General features: G+C 44.8%; 1 protein-coding gene across 1 annotated transcript in view; it reads left to right on the top strand.

The window, feature by feature from the left end:
- Window positions 1-15,710, top strand: part of rin3 (Ras and Rab interactor 3) — a 182,311-nt gene extending 166,601 nt beyond the window's left edge. Inside the window, exons 9-10 of the mRNA XM_086002805.1 lie at window positions 2,300-2,463; window positions 12,001-15,710. Coding sequence (XP_085858931.1) covers window positions 2,300-2,463; window positions 12,001-12,312 — 476 coding nt within the window. The 3' untranslated portion in view covers window positions 12,313-15,710. The remainder of the gene's footprint in view (window positions 1-2,299; window positions 2,464-12,000) is intronic.
- Window positions 15,711-16,912: the final 1,202 nt, after the last annotated feature.

Raw genomic sequence — 16,912 nt, 5'->3', positions numbered from 1 at the left:
AGAGTTGTAAAGGGTAGGAGAGAAGAGCAGATAAATTACGGCGGGAAGAGCAGATAAAACAAGGAGGTGGAAAGGATGATTGAGCGAATTAAGGAATTCCATAGTTTCGAGATCTTGGAAAAGGAGTTAGAGTAGAAGACAGTCCAATAACCCTGCAGGGAAGATAAGCATGTAAAGTGGTGCATTTGGAGCTTGAAAGGTACAAGAGAGCAAAGTTCAACAACATTTAACATTTTTATAGTGCCTTTAATAAATGTCATAAGATACTTTACACATGGGAGAGTGAATGCAAGCAGGAGTAGAAAACATAGGAGATAGAATCACACAGCACAGAAGGAGGCCAGTCGGCCCATCGTGCCTGTGCCAGCTCTTTGAAAGAGCTATCCAATTAGTCCCACTCCCCTGATCTTTCCCCGTATTTTTTTTCCTTTTCAATGTTTATCCAGTTCCCTTTTGAAAGTTATATTGAAGCAGCTCCCACCACCCTTTCAGGCAGTGCATTCCAGATAACAACTCGCTGCATAAAAATATTTCTCCTCATCTCGCCTCTGGTTCTTTTGCCAGTCGGTCGAAAATGTTTTGGGGAGACTTTTAAAGGTGGGGAGAAAGTAGAAAGGCAAAAATGCTTAGGGAGCGAATTCCAGAAAGTTGAGGTGGTTTGAGTGCGAAGAGTGGGGTGCATAGGAAGCTAGAATCGGAATACTGAAGGGCGCCGGGCAAGGCAGTACAGCTGGAGGAGGTTGCAGATGTAGGGTGGAATAAGGCCATGACGCGGTTTATAGACAAGGATAAGGATTTTGAAATCAGTGCATTGGCAGGACAAGGATAATAGGAGAGCAAGATTTAATGCAGGATGAGTAGGAGTTTGTGTAGGTTGAAGGCCAGTGAGGACTGCACTGCAGAAGTCAAATCTTGAAGTAATAAAAGCGTGGGTAAGGGTTTCAGCTTTAGTCTGGGTGATGTAAGAGTGGAGGCAGGCAGTGTTGCAGAGGTGGAAGTAAGCAGTCTTGGTGATGGATAGGCTGTGGGGTTTGAAGTTTAGCGTAAGGTTGAACAGGACACTGAAGCTGTGCACTGTCTGGTTCAGCCTGAGCGAACAGCAGAAGAGCAGGATGGAGTCAGGGGCATGGATACAGAGCTTTGGCTGGGAGCCAAGTAAGATAGAATCACAGGAAGTTTAAGGAACAATAATAACTCTAGAAATATATGTTGGGTAGTTACTGTGCAAAATACAGAATCTCAATAAGATGAAAAGTATAACAGCTTTGGCAGTCCTTAGAACTTTAAATTAAGACTTACAACCCTGTATATATATAGTGGGCCAGAAATTAGGATCGGGTGCTTGCCGCGCGTGCAAGCCCTCGATGTGCACTCATCCTGCGCGCCGACATCTGAAGCCCGGGCCTGCTTGCAATTCCTGTCACTGGCCCGGTTCAGATGTCGGCGCGATGTGCTTGCCTGATCCAGCGGCGTAGTTAGTGCGATGTGCCGACTGGGATCAGGTGAGCACTCTGCAGCCAATCAGGGAAGGGGAAACTCATTCATGAGTTTGATAGTAAAGACTGTCAAACTCATGAAAAGTACGGGTGCCCAAAAGACTAGTTTAACTTGAATTAAAATTTAAAAAAACATCCCAATAATTAAATAAACTATAAATAACTTTAAAAAACTATTTAAAACAATTAATAAAATTTTTGAAAAAAATAATTTTTTACGAAATCGGGTCTAAAAATAAACTTACCTTACTGTAAAGTCCTTAAAAACAATGAAGCTGTGGAAAAAATGTAATAATTTTAAATAATAGACCACTTACCTGCAAGAATCCACTCCTTACGCCTCCTTTTTTCATTTCTAAAAAGTTCAGTCCCTTGCACACGCGCAAACCTGTCAAGAAGAAGGAAGTTCAACGCGTGCGCGCAGGACTCTGCGCGCACGCGTTGGACCTCTTAACTCCTTGGTTCGATGGAGAGGAAATGCCGGTTTCCCACGCATGCGCTGTGCATGCTGAAAACCGACAATTCCTCCGGCCACACGCGTGAGTACACCGTCCGTACTCACGCGTTGGGACCGGAAGTACTGGCCCAGTATATATATAAAGAGCAAATTAGAGTAAAAGAGTTCATTCAATAAAGGAGCAGAAATGAAATGAATGCACCAGTAGTATTAGTGGTTTAGACCGATAGATACTTATCACAGCTTTATGTTTTAAATGTAAAACAACACAACAGATAAATAACAATTATTCTATGCAGCAATAAATCCACCATTAATATAAACAATGGTGTTTGCTCTGTTTCAGGATATTATTATTTAACAACTACCTATGGTGCCTTAGAACATATCAAGCACTATGATAAACAAACTGTCACTCGCCAACTCAGTCATGAGGTCCAGGACTCAATCCACCAATGGCAAAGAAGGAGGACTCTGAACATGAAACAAATATCCAGGTCATCGATGCAGGTCAGTGTCACAACAGAGGCACTGTAACATCATCAATAAAAGGAGTCGCAAATAGCATCTGAGATCATGGTATAATAAGAACAGTGTACATTATTACCCTGTAACCACTGGGTGGCAGAGCCTTCAACCACCTCGGCCCTCATCTCTCTAACGTAAATAAGGATGTTCTCCATAGAGAGAGGGAAGGAGAAGTTGGAGAGCAATTCAACTCACCAATGCTCCCATATATATCTCAGATGGCAGTTCAAAAGCAGCATTGATAGAGACCTGGAAATAATTTTGAGCTGCCCACTGCCTGATTCGCTTTCCTCAGACAAAAGGAGATATATGGGACTGAGCCCAATAAGCCCAGTTAGTACTATGTTGATTAACAACTTATTAAATTAATATTTGGAGCATTATCGATCCAGTCCTATTGAAACTATGAAAATGTCAACTGTTGAATTCCATCTATGGCTTCAGTAATTTGGGTTGACATCTCAATGTAGTTTTCTTTATTACTTTGGGGATTATAAATACATTTCTGAAAAACCTACATACAGGAAACGTTCTGGTATCCGGCACTGACGGGACCGAGCTGGTGCCGTACCATCGAAACTGCCGTAGAAACCAGCGCTAATGTTAAAACATACGGAGCTTTTGAGCTCCGTGTGAATCAACAAACCCTGTTGCTTAGCAACAGCTTCAAAACAGTCGGCCGCAGCTTAAAAGCATCTCTGTAGCTAAGCAACAGCTTCAGCTAGACCTTGCAGAGCCTGACTGGGAAAAAAAAGCAACGAGAAGTAAAAAAACTTATAGGAAACTGTTAAATCCGTGAATCTTGATGTATGGTGTCCTTCAACAAATAGACAGAGACTGCAGAGGAACAATCAACAGGTGTTCACTGGATGAGGGTCACTCAAAAACTAACAGTACAGATCCCTACTCAGGGTTTATATACAGGTGTGGTCACTGCCGGTACTACAGTATACAGGAGCTATAAAAAGTAGTTCTCCCCTTAAAGGTACATACACTACAATTCCTCCCCTTTTAGATTAACAGTACCATAACAGTCATTTAACAATTAACACTTTTAACATGCAACATTAACTGAAAATAGTCCATTTATAAATTCAGTCTTTGGGGCGGCTTCCTGATCCTTTCTGGATAGCGCCTTTCCTGAGTGTCTTGCTCTTGGTGCGGAGGCGATCCTGGGCCCCTGTCGTCGGTTGGTTCATCAGCTTCCGATGCTACTGTTTCTGGGGTAGATGCTACCTGTATGTCGGGTTCATCACCAGGTACGCGAGACATGGGGTTGACTCGTTCCTGTGATGCTAGGATCTGGTCGACATGGCGTCTCACAATGTTCTCCCCAACATCCACTGTGTACATTAGTGGCCCCTGCCGTGTGCATATCGTTCCTGGTTGCCATTTCTCTGTTCGGTAGTCGCGGGCCAAGACTGGTTGCCCTACATTGAAGCTCCTTGTCGGCTTCTCATTGATGTGCTGGAATTGCTTATTCTCAACATCTCTTCGTACATTTGGTCTGAGCAAATCCAGACGAGATCTCAACCTTCGGTTAAAGAACATCATGGCCGGGGTCTGGTTGGTGACTGCATGTGTCGCATTTCTGTAGGCTAACAGGAAATTGTCCACCTTATGCTGCAGTGGAATGTCGTCATCGCACATGGCCCTTACTGCCTTTTTAAAGGTTTGTACGAACCTCTCAGCCAATCCATTTGTGGCTGGATGATACGGGGCGGATGTGTAATGCCTTACCCCATTCCTTTTCATAAATTTCCGAAACTCTTCGGACACAAACTGTGGTCCGTTATCAGAGCAAATCTGCTCTGGCAAGTCGTTCCTGGCAAATATGGTCCGTAGGACTGCAATCGTTTTCTTCGTGGTGGTGGAGGACATTTTGATCACCTCAGGCCATTTCGAGTGCGCATCCACGGCTATTAAAAACAGTGAGTCCATGAATGGACCAGCAAAATCAATATGCACCCGTTGCCATGGAGAGGAGGGCCACTCCCATGGGTGTAGAGGGGCATGTGGTGGTGCATTTTGGACCTTCTGGCATCCTGAGCAGCTCTTTGTCAGGTCCTCGATTTGCTGATCGATCCTCGGCCACCACACATAAGCCCTAGCAAGGCTTTTCATTTTCACCCCTCCCAGATGGCCTTTGTGAAGCTCATTGAGCACTCTCTCCCTTAACTTGGGTGGAATTACCACTCGGGATCCACACATCAAGGTCCCCTGGCATACTGACAGCTGTTCTCTTCTGGATGAGAATGCTGGCAACAGTGAGTCGCCATGTGTTGGCCATCCCTTCACCGTCAAGTCATATACCCGAGACAGTGTCGGGTCATTTCGGGTCTCCTTCTCTATATCCGCATTAGTTACTGGCAAGCGTTCAATTATAGTCGAATAAAATATTTTGACCGGGTCCACTGCTGGTGCTTCCTCCGCAGTAGGCAGTGGCAGGCGTGATAGCCCATCAGCGTTTCCATGCTGTTTCGTGCCCTTATACTCTATTTCATATTGGTTCGCCCCTAGAAAAAGGGACCATCTTTGTAGCCGTTGCGCAGTCATCACCGGAACGCCCTTCTTTGGATTAAAGATGGAGACAAGTGGTTGGTGGTCAGTCAGCAAGGTGAACTTCTGCCCGAGCAGGTAGTGGTTGAACTTTTTCACTCCCCACACTAGGCTGAGGGCCTCCCTGTCAATCTGGGCGAAGTTACGCTCGGCTGAGGTTAGTGACCGAGACGCAAAGGCTACCGGCCTCTCCGAGCCGTCCGGGAATTTGTGCGACAGCACCGCTCCAATACCATTGGGTGATGCATCACACGCCAACCGAATTGGTAGTGCTGGGTTGAAATGAGCCAACACCTCTTTTGATGTGATCAATTCTTTGCACTTCTGGAAAGCTCGTTTACATTCGTCATTCCACTTCCATGGTACCCCCGTTTGCAGTAGGGTGTTCAGTGGGTGTAGTACTGTAGACAAATTCGGCAAGAACTTATGGTAGTAGTTCACCAGCCCGAGGAACGACCTCAGTTGTGACACATTTTCCGGTGCTGGAGCCTTGACTACTGCCTCAATCTTTTCAGGGGACTTATGTAACCCCTCTTCATCAATAACGTGGCCACAATACGAGATCTGCTCCTGGAAAAACTCGCATTTGTGGCGATTAGCTCGGAGCCCATATTCCTTCAATCTAGTGAGCACCTGCTCCAGGTTGGCGAGGTGATCACTGTCATTTTCGCCTGTGACCAGGATGTCGTCCAAATAACACTGGGTCCCTGGAATCCCTTGCAGGACTTGATCCATTGCCCTTTGCCAAATAGCCGGAGATGATGCTACCCTGAACACCAGCCGGTTGTATTGGTAGAGACCTTTATGAGTGTTGATCGTGAGGTACTGTTTCGAGGCTTCTTCTACCTCCATTTGCAGGTACGCCTGGGCCAGATCAATCTTAGTGAAGCGTTTTCCTCCAGATAGCAAGGCGAAAATATCTTCAATCCGCGGAAGCGGATATTGTACCGTGTGAAGGACTGGGTTCACTGTCACCTTAAAGTCCCCACAGATGCAAACCTTCTTTGGTTCCCCAGGCGTATTACTCAACGACCTCTTCATTACAGGAACGATGGGTGTAGCCCACTCGCTCCAGTCCACTTTGGACAGTACTCCAGAACATTCCAAACCTTCCAGCTCTGCTTCGACGGCTGGGCGGATCGCATAAGGCCTGGTCTGGCCTTAAAAACTTTGGGCTTGCATTTTCCTCTATTTTGACCGTCGCTGTTATGCCTTTTAGTGTTCCGAGTCCCTCCTGGAACACTTCTTGTGTGTCAGTTAGCATTTTTGACAGTCGACCAGGTGTGACGTCGTCATCCTTTTTGGCATCTACAGTCAGTGCTTGTATGGAATGCCAATCTAGCTGTATCTTCCGGATCCATTCACATTCTAGTAGTGGTGGTCCTCCATCTGGCAATACATATAGGTCCATTTTTGGTGTTTCCTTGCCGTTATATACAACGTTCACCCTTATTTTTCCTTTGGGGTAGACTTTTTGCCCCGTGTACGTCTTCAAGATAATCTCTGTATCTCTCAAGGGTATATGTGAGAATAGCCGCTTGTAGTCCCTTCGGTTTATGACTGTTAGGGCTGATCCTGTGTCCAATTCCATTTTCACTTGGCCTCCGTCTATCTTGAGCGTGACCCAGATAGTTTGGTGATCCTCCATTTTGATTACATTATGTAGTTTCAGACAACCCAGCTCCTTGCTTCCGGAGTCTGTATCACTTTTCTGTTCGTCTGAACTACTCTCCGTCACCTTATGTACCTTTTTGTACTTCTCCTGTGGAGATTTCTTGCTGCTGGTTTTCTTTCCTGACCTGCAGACTCTTGCTATGTGTCCTACTTTTCCACACTGTCTGCACACTTGGTCCTTGAACCAACAATCCTTATGGTCGTGTGTTGTTCTGCCGCAGTGATAACACTTCACTGCTCCATATGACATTTCATTTGTGCCATATTCTTGCGGTCTCCATTGTATCTCTGCAGCGCCCCGTGCGGCTGCTTCGTGTGATACTGCCATGCTTAAAGCCTTGTCCAGCGTAAGATCCTTTTCTGATAGAAGCCGTTTCTGGGTTCCTTCACTTTGAAGCCCACACACAAACTTGTCCCTTAAAGTATCTGCTAGTCCCATTCCAAACTGGCAGTGTTTCGATAGCTTGCGCAGTTCCGTTAAATACTCAGCATTACTTTTGTCTTTATGCTGGTTCCTTTTGTGAAACTTAAATCTTTCTGCTATCAGCAGCGGTGTGGGGTTTAAGTGGTCCTGTAGGATTGCCACTATGCTTTCAAAATCCTTTTCCACTGGCTTCTCTGGGGTTACTAGGTTTCGCAGTAAGCCATACGTTTTTGCACCCATGGAATTCAACAATACCAGTGCTTTCCTGGCATCTGGCACTTCATTCGCCTTGCAGTACACTTCTATGCATTCTACATATGTCGCCCAATCTTCGACTTCATTGTCGAACGCTGTGACACTGCCACTCTTCGGCATCCCTGGGTGTGGTTAGACTGGCTAAAAATGGTATCTCCCGCGCGCTCCCTTCTTCTCCGCTGCAGCTCAAAAATGGAGTCTCCCGCGCTGTCCCTTCTTCTCCGCTGCGGCTCAAATGGCGTCTCCCGCGCTTTCCTTTCTTCTCCCGCGGACGCTGCTCAGCCCTTGAACACCGGCCGCGCTCTGCGCGTTTTCCTGCGCGCCTCTCTCGTTGACGCCACTCGGTCTTCAACCCCGGCTGTGCCCTGTGCGCTTTACCCTCTCTCTTATCCTGTCGACGCTGCTCAGCCTTCCCCTGTGCCGTCGGTCGGCTCCAGCTGCCGCTGTCCGGGAAGGGTCTGCGCCATACCTGCTGCCAGCCCGTCTCGCTGGAGTCTCCGCCGGATGGTCGACGCCCGTGCCCCTGGAATCGGCCTTCGTCTGCAGAGTTGCAGGTAGGTTCGAATCGACTCGTCGCCAATGTTAAATCCGTGAATCTTGATGTATGGTGTCCTTCAACAAATAGACAGAGACAGCAGAGGAACAATCAACAGGTGTTTACTGGATGAGGTTCACTCAAAAATTAACAGTACAGATCCCTACTCAGGGTTTATAGACAGGTGTGGTCACTGCCGGTACTACAGTATACAGGAGCTGTAAAAAGTAGTTCTCCCCTTAAAGGTACAGACACTACAGAAACGGCTCCTGAATTTTGCCGGTAGATAGAGCTTTCTGGACATTTAACCTCCGGTTAAACAAAAGTTTCCTGTAATTGAAAGTTTTCTCAAGTTTACTCCCCTTCCTCTGGAACTTCAGTAAGGTGGGGATGGACCACATCTAGTTGTAGATGATCAGTTGAAACAAGTAGGCTTGATGACCTAAATGGCCTTTTCCTGTTTTGGATTCTAAAGTTTTTATATGCTTTTAATCAGGGGATGACTCAGGGCGTGGCGGGACCAAAGAGGGATAGAAAATGTTTTTATAAATGAGCAAAGGATTTCTTTGAGCTTTCTTTCTTCTTCCTCAAATTCTTTCCCCACAAAGGCGTATTTTTTTTGTTATCACCTATATGTTGTCAAAGGTTTTGCAAAACAAGAAGGGGATTGTAGCTGCATTTCTGGAGCTAAAACAATGATGCCCACTTTCAGCCCAATGGGTTAGTAGCAATGCATATTTCGGATCGACTAATTTTCCTCTTGAGGCCCCTGTGTAGCACTGAGATCACGGGGGTAGAAACAAGAGCGTATCTGCTGGAGAGCAGAAGCCAATAGGCTCCGAGGCCAGAAGATCGTCCTAAGGAGGAAGATTAAAAAAAAGCACCTGCTGCAGTCTTCTTCTTGTGGCTCCCCTGGAGCTCTTCAGAGCCTACCGATCACACAGAGTCTTAATGCAAGCCCCAGCTGCTAGGTTTCTTTGACCATCTCACCACTTAGGTCAGGAAAGTGATGCAAGAGGCCATGCACGCCCCTCCCCACTCACTGTAATGCCTATGCTAGGCCTGCACTGTAGGAGCAGTTCTCCTTTCACCCATCATGGGGAAGCCCCAGACATCCCAGGGCAGTGCAGTGGGCCTCCTCCCCCATTCCTTCTTTGCTGTACCAGGGAACTGAGCATTCCCCAAAGAGGAATATCTCCCCATCAGCTCCAGGCCTCATAGAGTTAAATAAAGCAAAGTCTGAACATATCGGCTGCCTTGCGCACATCTGTAAGCTATAAAGCGTATGCAGTAATGAAACTCTGCTGAAAATTTGGCCAGGAATCAGGTTAATCACAAGATAAAGCTGAGTGTCCCAATCAAATTGTGAGCTTAGATTAAATACTCTCGAAAGGCTGAACTCACTTTTGAAACAGAAAATAAAACAAGATGATTATATCAAGAGGTTCCCTGCGGGAGAGGTAATCACAGCCACGTGAGTGCCGTGCCCTGCCAAGCTGAGGATTACCAATTTGCACTATTGTAAGGAGCATGTATTTTTCAGAATGTGCAATGTCCAACCTCATTATCAAGTTAGCACGTGCATGAAATAAATCTTCCATTTTAATGCCGGTTTAATGTATGTTGGTGCTTTTCAACATTTTTGTATACAGGTGTTGTAAATGAATATAAGCACAGTTCAAACTCCAGAGTAAGGAGGAAAAAAGAACTGTTTCAAACTGGACAGAGCAGATGGTTCTGATGCGAAACCATAGTCCTCTCTATCTCCTGGGGAAAACATAGTACTTTGTCTAAATAATCCTTCACATTTAATAGATGTTGTAATGGAATTGTAGATGTTCGGTATGAAGTCCTGGGACTCCAAGACTTGGACAGTGCAGCCTATTATTCTTGTAGTTTCTTCCCATTAACCTCACAATGAACTATCCCATATTATCTAAGTAATAGGCCATCCTGTCTGGGCACAACCGTGACAGTCTTTGTTGAGAACTGAAGGGCAATGGCTCGGCCGAATGGGAAACCTCTAAATTGCTAGTAATTAGTAGAGACAAGTATGAGAAATCAGTGGTGTTGTGGTTGGACCTACTGATCTTTAGATCCACACAGGAAATTCCCTGCTTGGGTGATCTTGATGGTAGTCTTCAGAATCCGCACTGATCTAGGCAGGAAGCCTGTCCTTTGTTTTCAGTCCAGCCCATTTCAGGAGTTAGACATATGTTTACTGCTAATTTATCGTCGCATCTCTCCCTTACTTCGGAGTCTTTTGATGAACCAGAGTAGTGGAAAAATCTGCACTGAGAGAAAATTCAGTTGGCAACTGTTCAACTTGAGAAACAACTAGAATAAATCAACAGACACAGTAGCTGAAATCCAAACTGCCTTGTGGGCATGTCGAATAACCTTTACACTTGGGTGCAGCCATATAAATGATCTCCAAGTGACCTTTAAACCTGGAAAGATTTACAGGGCAAAATTCTGACTTGAGCTATTCCTGATGAGGAGGCAACAAAGACTAACTGTGACCCACAAGGAATTATGGCTGGGTCTGCCTCATGAATATATAACTCGTTGACTCCTGCACTTCATTTATTTGAAATCAGGAACATGTATGTGTCATTTCCTGCTTAGTATGAATAATGAGTATTGCATTTATTTAAGAAACATCTAAGGTCTCAATGTGGAATATTTGAGTGTTTTAAGCCGGGTTCAATCAACTGTAACTGGAGAACTTTGCAATTTTTTATGTGTGATTAATTACTGGTCCCAGATAATTTATTGCTTTGGAACTACAAAGGAAAGTAGTCGTTATGGTGGAAGCCTAGAAGAAATGTGACAGCAGTTTGAGAATAGAAACCCAGGAACTGAAGCAGTAACAGACGGACACAAAATAGATACAGTATGTTGTCATGAAGAGGGAAATGGCAGTGAGGAAAGTTAACAGGCATTCTATCTATAGAGGACTAGCAGTTATTATGCGGTGATCCAGGGAAAATATTTTTTTTATATACCCAGTCTTCAAGTTCTTTGTAATTATTTATGTACAAAGGGTGTAGCCTTCTTGGACAGAGTCTTGGAAATGCTCAATTCCCCAAAACAATGCAAAAAAAGATTTTGCCGAAACTCTATCTGTACAGCAGCCAAGGATTACATTTCACATCATAAGATAACAAACATATGTTCCACAGATGTGTTTCTTGATATTTCCATTCACAGAAATGTATATTTGGCTGTGTGGAGTATAAGACTGGTGTAGTATGTGGCCTTACAGATCACAAGGTCACAGCTTCAATTCCTCAGTCTGTGCTCATTTAGCTGATCTCAGCCAAAGCAACGGCTGGGGCAGTAAAACTGGCATCAGCGCCCCAGGGATTTGCAAGGGGCAAAAACTCCATCAGGATTTGTGTGTCAGCCAGTGGCTCAGTGGGTAGCACTCTTACCCCTGAGTCAGGAAGGTTGTGGGTTCTAAGTCCCACTCCAGAAACTTGAGCACAAAAATCTAGGCTGACACTCCAGTGCAGTGCTAAGGGAGTGCAGCATTGTTGGAGGTGCTGTCGTTCGGATAAGACGTTAAACCGAGGCCCCATCTGTGTTCTCAGGCAGATGTAAAAGATCCCATGGCACTATTTTGAAGGCGAGCAGGGGAGTTATCCCTGGTGTCCTGGCCAATATTTATCCCTCAATCAACATAACAAAAACAGATTATCTGGTCATTATCACGCTGCTGTTTGTGGGAGCTTGCTGTGCGCAAATTGGCTGCCGCGTTTCCTACATTACAACAGTGACTACACTTCTAAAAGTACTTCATTAGCTTTGTAAAGTGTTTTGGGATGTCCAGTGGTCATGAAAGGCGCTATATAAATATCACCACCTTTGGGAGAAGAGGGCAGAATTCTTTTTTTTAAAAGACAGATTGAGCACTCTCTTGATGCCGGATAGGCAACGCAGGCAAATTTTTATGCGGTTATTCTAGCTACGGTGTATGGCGCCCTCTGCTGGCTAGGTCTGGCGCAGTTTGTGACGGTCGCGTCTTCATTTGTTTTCAATTTTTTTTTATCCCTGTTGCCTTTTGTAGGATTTCTTGAGTGTGTCCTTTCTAGAGCTTGGATCCAACATCAAAACATTTGCTGTAAACCCAGAGACAAACGCAGAGAAGCTGTCCAGTCAGTGCGCCGAGAAGTTTGGTGTCTCAGAGTCCGAGGACTACTACCTGCATCTTATCGTGGAGGAGAAGAGCCTGCAGCTGGCTGCTGACGCAGTGCCTCACCATCTCAAGTCCATCCTCCATAAGAGCCAGCCGCGAAAAGACTATTACTTTATATACAAGCAGATAAACCAGACAGAGCAGACTGCAAACCCGCCCATAAAGAACCTCCCGTCTTTCTGATTTGCTTTCCGTTTTAACAAAGTAATAGGCTGTGGGGTTTTTTCTGGGAACCAAAAGAGAAAAAAAACGCAAAATGCTGGAAATCTGAAAAGGAATCGGGAAATGTTGGAAATTCACAGCAGTTCAGTGAGCATCTGAAAGGGAAATATAGGTTCATGCTTCAGATATGACCCTTTATCAGAGCTTCAATATATTTTTCTTCTTGCTAGTTTAGGATTTATTAAATATTTCTGTTTTTCAATATCCTGGACTATTTTTAAACCGTTACTATTTATACATTTTATAAAGAATATAAATGCAATCACATTTGTCTTTGGGGCTGTACTTCTGTTCCCATCACCATTATTGTAAATGGAAACTCGCCAAAGGGATCATTTAAGGGTCTATCAAAGATAGATTTGACTGTATTAAAACACATTAAAGGGACGGTGTGAAAAACACGTTTTACACGTTGTTGTATGGTTGCATAAAGTGTTTTAGTCCAGTCACAGATGACAACAGCTGTGATAAAGTAGTTTTCTGTGGCCTTTGTGGATATGTTGGTCCAATCCTTGGTCGTATAACAGAGAATGGGTGTAAGGCCTTCAGGTGGCGAGTGTTCATCCGATCCCTGGGTGGTGACGTGTCTGTCTGACACTGATGCAGCAGACAAGAAAGTGGCTTGTGGTCTTGTGGTAGTGATGTGATTGTTCAATATTCATAGTTTAGTGAGAGACAGTTTGATGGAGACAGCAGTGTACAACAACAACAACTTGCATTTATATGGTACCTTTAACATCGGAAAACGTCCCAAGGCAATTCACAGGCGTGTAATCAGACAAAAACAAGAAGGGGATATTAAGACAGGTTGGTCAAAGAGGTCGGTTATTAGGAGCGTCTTAAAGGAGGAGAGAGAGGTGGAGAGGCGGCGGGGTTTAGGGAGGGAATTCCAGAGCTTAGGGCCGAGACAGCTGAAGGCACGGCCGGCAAAGCAGGGCTGAAGGGTGTAGGGGATGCAAAGAGGCCAGATCTGGCGGAGCATTGAGTTCGTAGGGCTGGAGGAGGTTACAGAGATAGGGAGAGGCGAGGCCAGGTAGGGATTTGAACATGGGGATAAGAATTTAGAAATTGAGGCATTGGTGGACCGGGTGATGAGTGAATGGGTTAGGATACAGGAGCATCGTTTTGGATGAGCTCAGGTTTATGAAGCATGGAAGAGAAGAGACCAGTCAGGAGAACATTGGATTAGTCGAGTCTGAAGGTAACAAAAGCATGGATGAGGGTTTCAGCAGCAGAAATGCTGATACATAGGCGGAGACAGGCGATGTTACAGAGGTGGAAGTAGGCGCTCTTCATGGTGTAAGCAGCCTCCTTATCATAAGTAGTACTTTTCTATTACAGAATACCAGAATGTTTATGAACAGGCGATGAACAAACCTACACTTCTAATCCCCAACATAAGGCGCTCATTCACACTTACCAAAATTATTAATTTCACTTGGTAGCGTTAGATTGTAAATATCAGGATGAATCTTTTATCAGAAAGTAAAATATTATCAAGCAACTGTCTGATGTACGTAATACTCTGTTTAATGCAAACAAATACTTGGAATGAATCGGGTAGGCTTTAACTTTTGGGCAGCTGACCAGCGGATCATGCCAGCTGGCCACCTGTTCCAGGAGCAAAGAAGCCGGAGCCATTTTGAGGCCCTGGCCTCATTGAAATAGAACTGGTGAGCTGTGGGCTAAACAGGCAGAGGGGAGCGAGCCCGGACCATCAGCAGCCAACTGTACAGTTGTGGAGCTGGAAGGGGCACTTTAAGGACCGCTGCTTCAATGCCAGGACACATGCTTCTCAAAATTTCAATCGGGATCCTAACTACGTCAAACGACCCCAATTTGCATAGTAAGGAGGTCTACCACTTGAAACAGGCAGGTGCTCCAGCCGCCCATGGGAAAGCCCCTTTAAGAATGGCGGTGGGCGGAGCATTAGTGTTAATGGGAAAGTAAGTCTATGGACCCCATTTTGAGGTTGTTGGTGCCCCGTTAACACCAATTTCAGACAGTTAAAATCAGCCCCAATGATTATTAAAATGTGAAAGAAAGAAATGTAAAAGCTTTGAGCTTCAACATTTGTCTTAATCCTCTGGTGGTGCTTTTCACATACTACAGGGCTAGATAATGCGCTGCACATGCTGTGGAGAAGAACCTGCTGCGGGGATGGGGTGTGCAATAGGTGACTGCTGAATGCGGTGACTTTGTTTGAAAGCGTGTTGAGCACTCACTCAGCTGCTCAGTGAAATTAGTGCTTAAGCAGCCCTGCAAATCCTCATTAGAGGCTTTTGTTAGCAACAGATCCTGTAACAGGAAGGAAACATTCCAGAGTATGGAGGGAAACCCAGGACAGTGATGTTCTTTGCTTTTATGCTTCTCGTTATATTTCTTGTTCCCTTGTTGTATTTGCTTCTGTTCAGATGATTGATGTACTGTAATGGATCATCATCTTGATAAAGGTGACCAACGTAAGCTGTGCAGCAAAGTTATGCACCGAATAGCAGAGACAGTAACTGCTATACCAACAGCCACTCAGCAAAGACTTTGGACCCCTGAGCCAAACTGATTGCATCACAAGTTGAATGATTTTTGTTTTATATTTTTCCAGGTACTGCCATACTCATTTTCTACAGGGTTAAAGAGTCAATTGATTATTTTAATGACGTATTCTCATGCTTTGCATTATCGGTGCTAGCCAGCTAAGCTGGCACAAACTTGTTTATTGAGACATAATTATAATGTTTACTAATCCATAGTAACAGGCCAGTATTTCAGATACCATGCGTAATTCAAGGGTTTTTACCAACAACAAAGGCTGACATTTTCTGTAAATACATTTCATGGCAAATAAAACTTGTAGAGTGAGGACTTACATTTAACAAAGTCGTTAGCTAGATTTTTGCCTTAAATAATTGGCGGTACTAAATGGAAATGGAATATAAGGTAACCAAAGAGTCTGTGGCTGGATGATGCTCTGTGAAGTTAGTGAAAGAAAGTTGTGGCAAGTTAGCTTTGTCAATGCAACTGATCTCCATTTTTATATTCTGCATCAAATTATCATTTCAAGCCTGCTGTCTATAGGCGTTAGATCTCGAACCCAATGCTGTGCAACCACGTTATACCAGTGGTTTTATACTGACTCCCTGATGTGTCATTTTGCTTTATCACTAATCAACTTATAATGCCCTCAGAGACATCCTTTGCAGCTGTTTGTTTGATTTTGGGTTCGAGTGGTTAATCCAAAAGCACAGGGACGTGCCTCCGAATGCAATGGAAATGGCTCCTGTATATATTGTACATTTATAGAAATGTGTTGTAAATGACATGTTTACACAATTGCTACTAATAAAACTATTCCTCCATCAGTTGTTAGTATATTAATGTGTAAATGGAATTCTCTCCACTTGCCTGGATGAGTACAGCTCCAACAACACTCAAGAAGCTCGACACCATCCAGGACAAAGCAGCCCGTTTGATTGGCACCCCATCCACCACCTTAAACATTCACTCCCTCCACCACCGGCGTACCGTGGCTGCAGTGTGTACCATCTACAAGATGCACTGCAGCAACTCGCCAAGGCTTCTTTGGCAGCACCTCCCAAACCCGCGACTTCTTCCACCTAGAAGGACAAGGGCAGCAGGCGCATGGGAACACCATCACCTCCAAGTTCCCTTCCTAGTCACACACCATCCTGACTTGGAAGTATATTGCCGATCCTTCATCGTCGCTGGGTCAAAATCCTGCAACTCCCTACCTAACAGCACTGTGGGAGTACCTTCACCACACGGACTGCAGCGGTTCAAGAAGGTGGCTCACCACCACCTTCTCAGGGGCAACTAGGGATGGGCAATAAATGCTGGCCTTGCCAGTGACGCCCAGATCCCATAAGCAAATAAAAAAAAGCTCAAGCTACTCAAGATTTTGTGTCTGTACATTGTCAGATACAGAGACATAAGGGTTCATTTTAACCGAAACTCAATCAGTCGCCCATTTTATATCCCATCTGATTTACTCTCGATTGTATACAGTTATAAAAATAAGAACATAAGAAATAGGAGCAGAAATAGGCCACTTGGCCCCTCGAGCCTGCTCCGCCATTCAATAAGATCATGGCTGATCTTGGGCTCAAAGCCACTTCCCAGCCTGCTCCCCATAACCCTTCACTCCCTTATCTTACAAAAATCTGTCTAACTCCACCTTAAATGTATTTAATGACCCAGCCTCCACGGCTCTCTGGGGCATAGAATTCCACAGATTTACGACCCTCTGGGAGAAGAAATTCCTCCTCATCTCAGTTCTAAAAGGATGACCCTTTATTCTGAAACTATGGCCCCGAGTTCTAGATTTCCCCACAAGGGGAAACATCCTCTCTGCATCTACCTTGTCGAGCCCCCTCAGTATCATATGTTTCAATAAGATCACCTCTCATTCTTCTAAATTCCAATGAGTATAGGCCAAACCTGCTCAACCTTTCTTCATAAGTCAACCCCCTCATCTCAGGAATTAAGCTAGTGAATCGTCTCTGAACTACCTCCAATGCAAGTATATCCTTCCTTAAATAAGGAG

Source organism: Somniosus microcephalus, chromosome 12 (genome assembly GCF_052327205.1).
Source record: "Somniosus microcephalus isolate GS21.2 chromosome 12, FLI_Smic_1.0, whole genome shotgun sequence".
Classification (NCBI taxonomy): Eukaryota; Metazoa; Chordata; class Chondrichthyes; order Squaliformes; family Somniosidae; genus Somniosus; species Somniosus microcephalus.
This window is presented reverse-complemented; position numbering and strand designations above follow the sequence as displayed.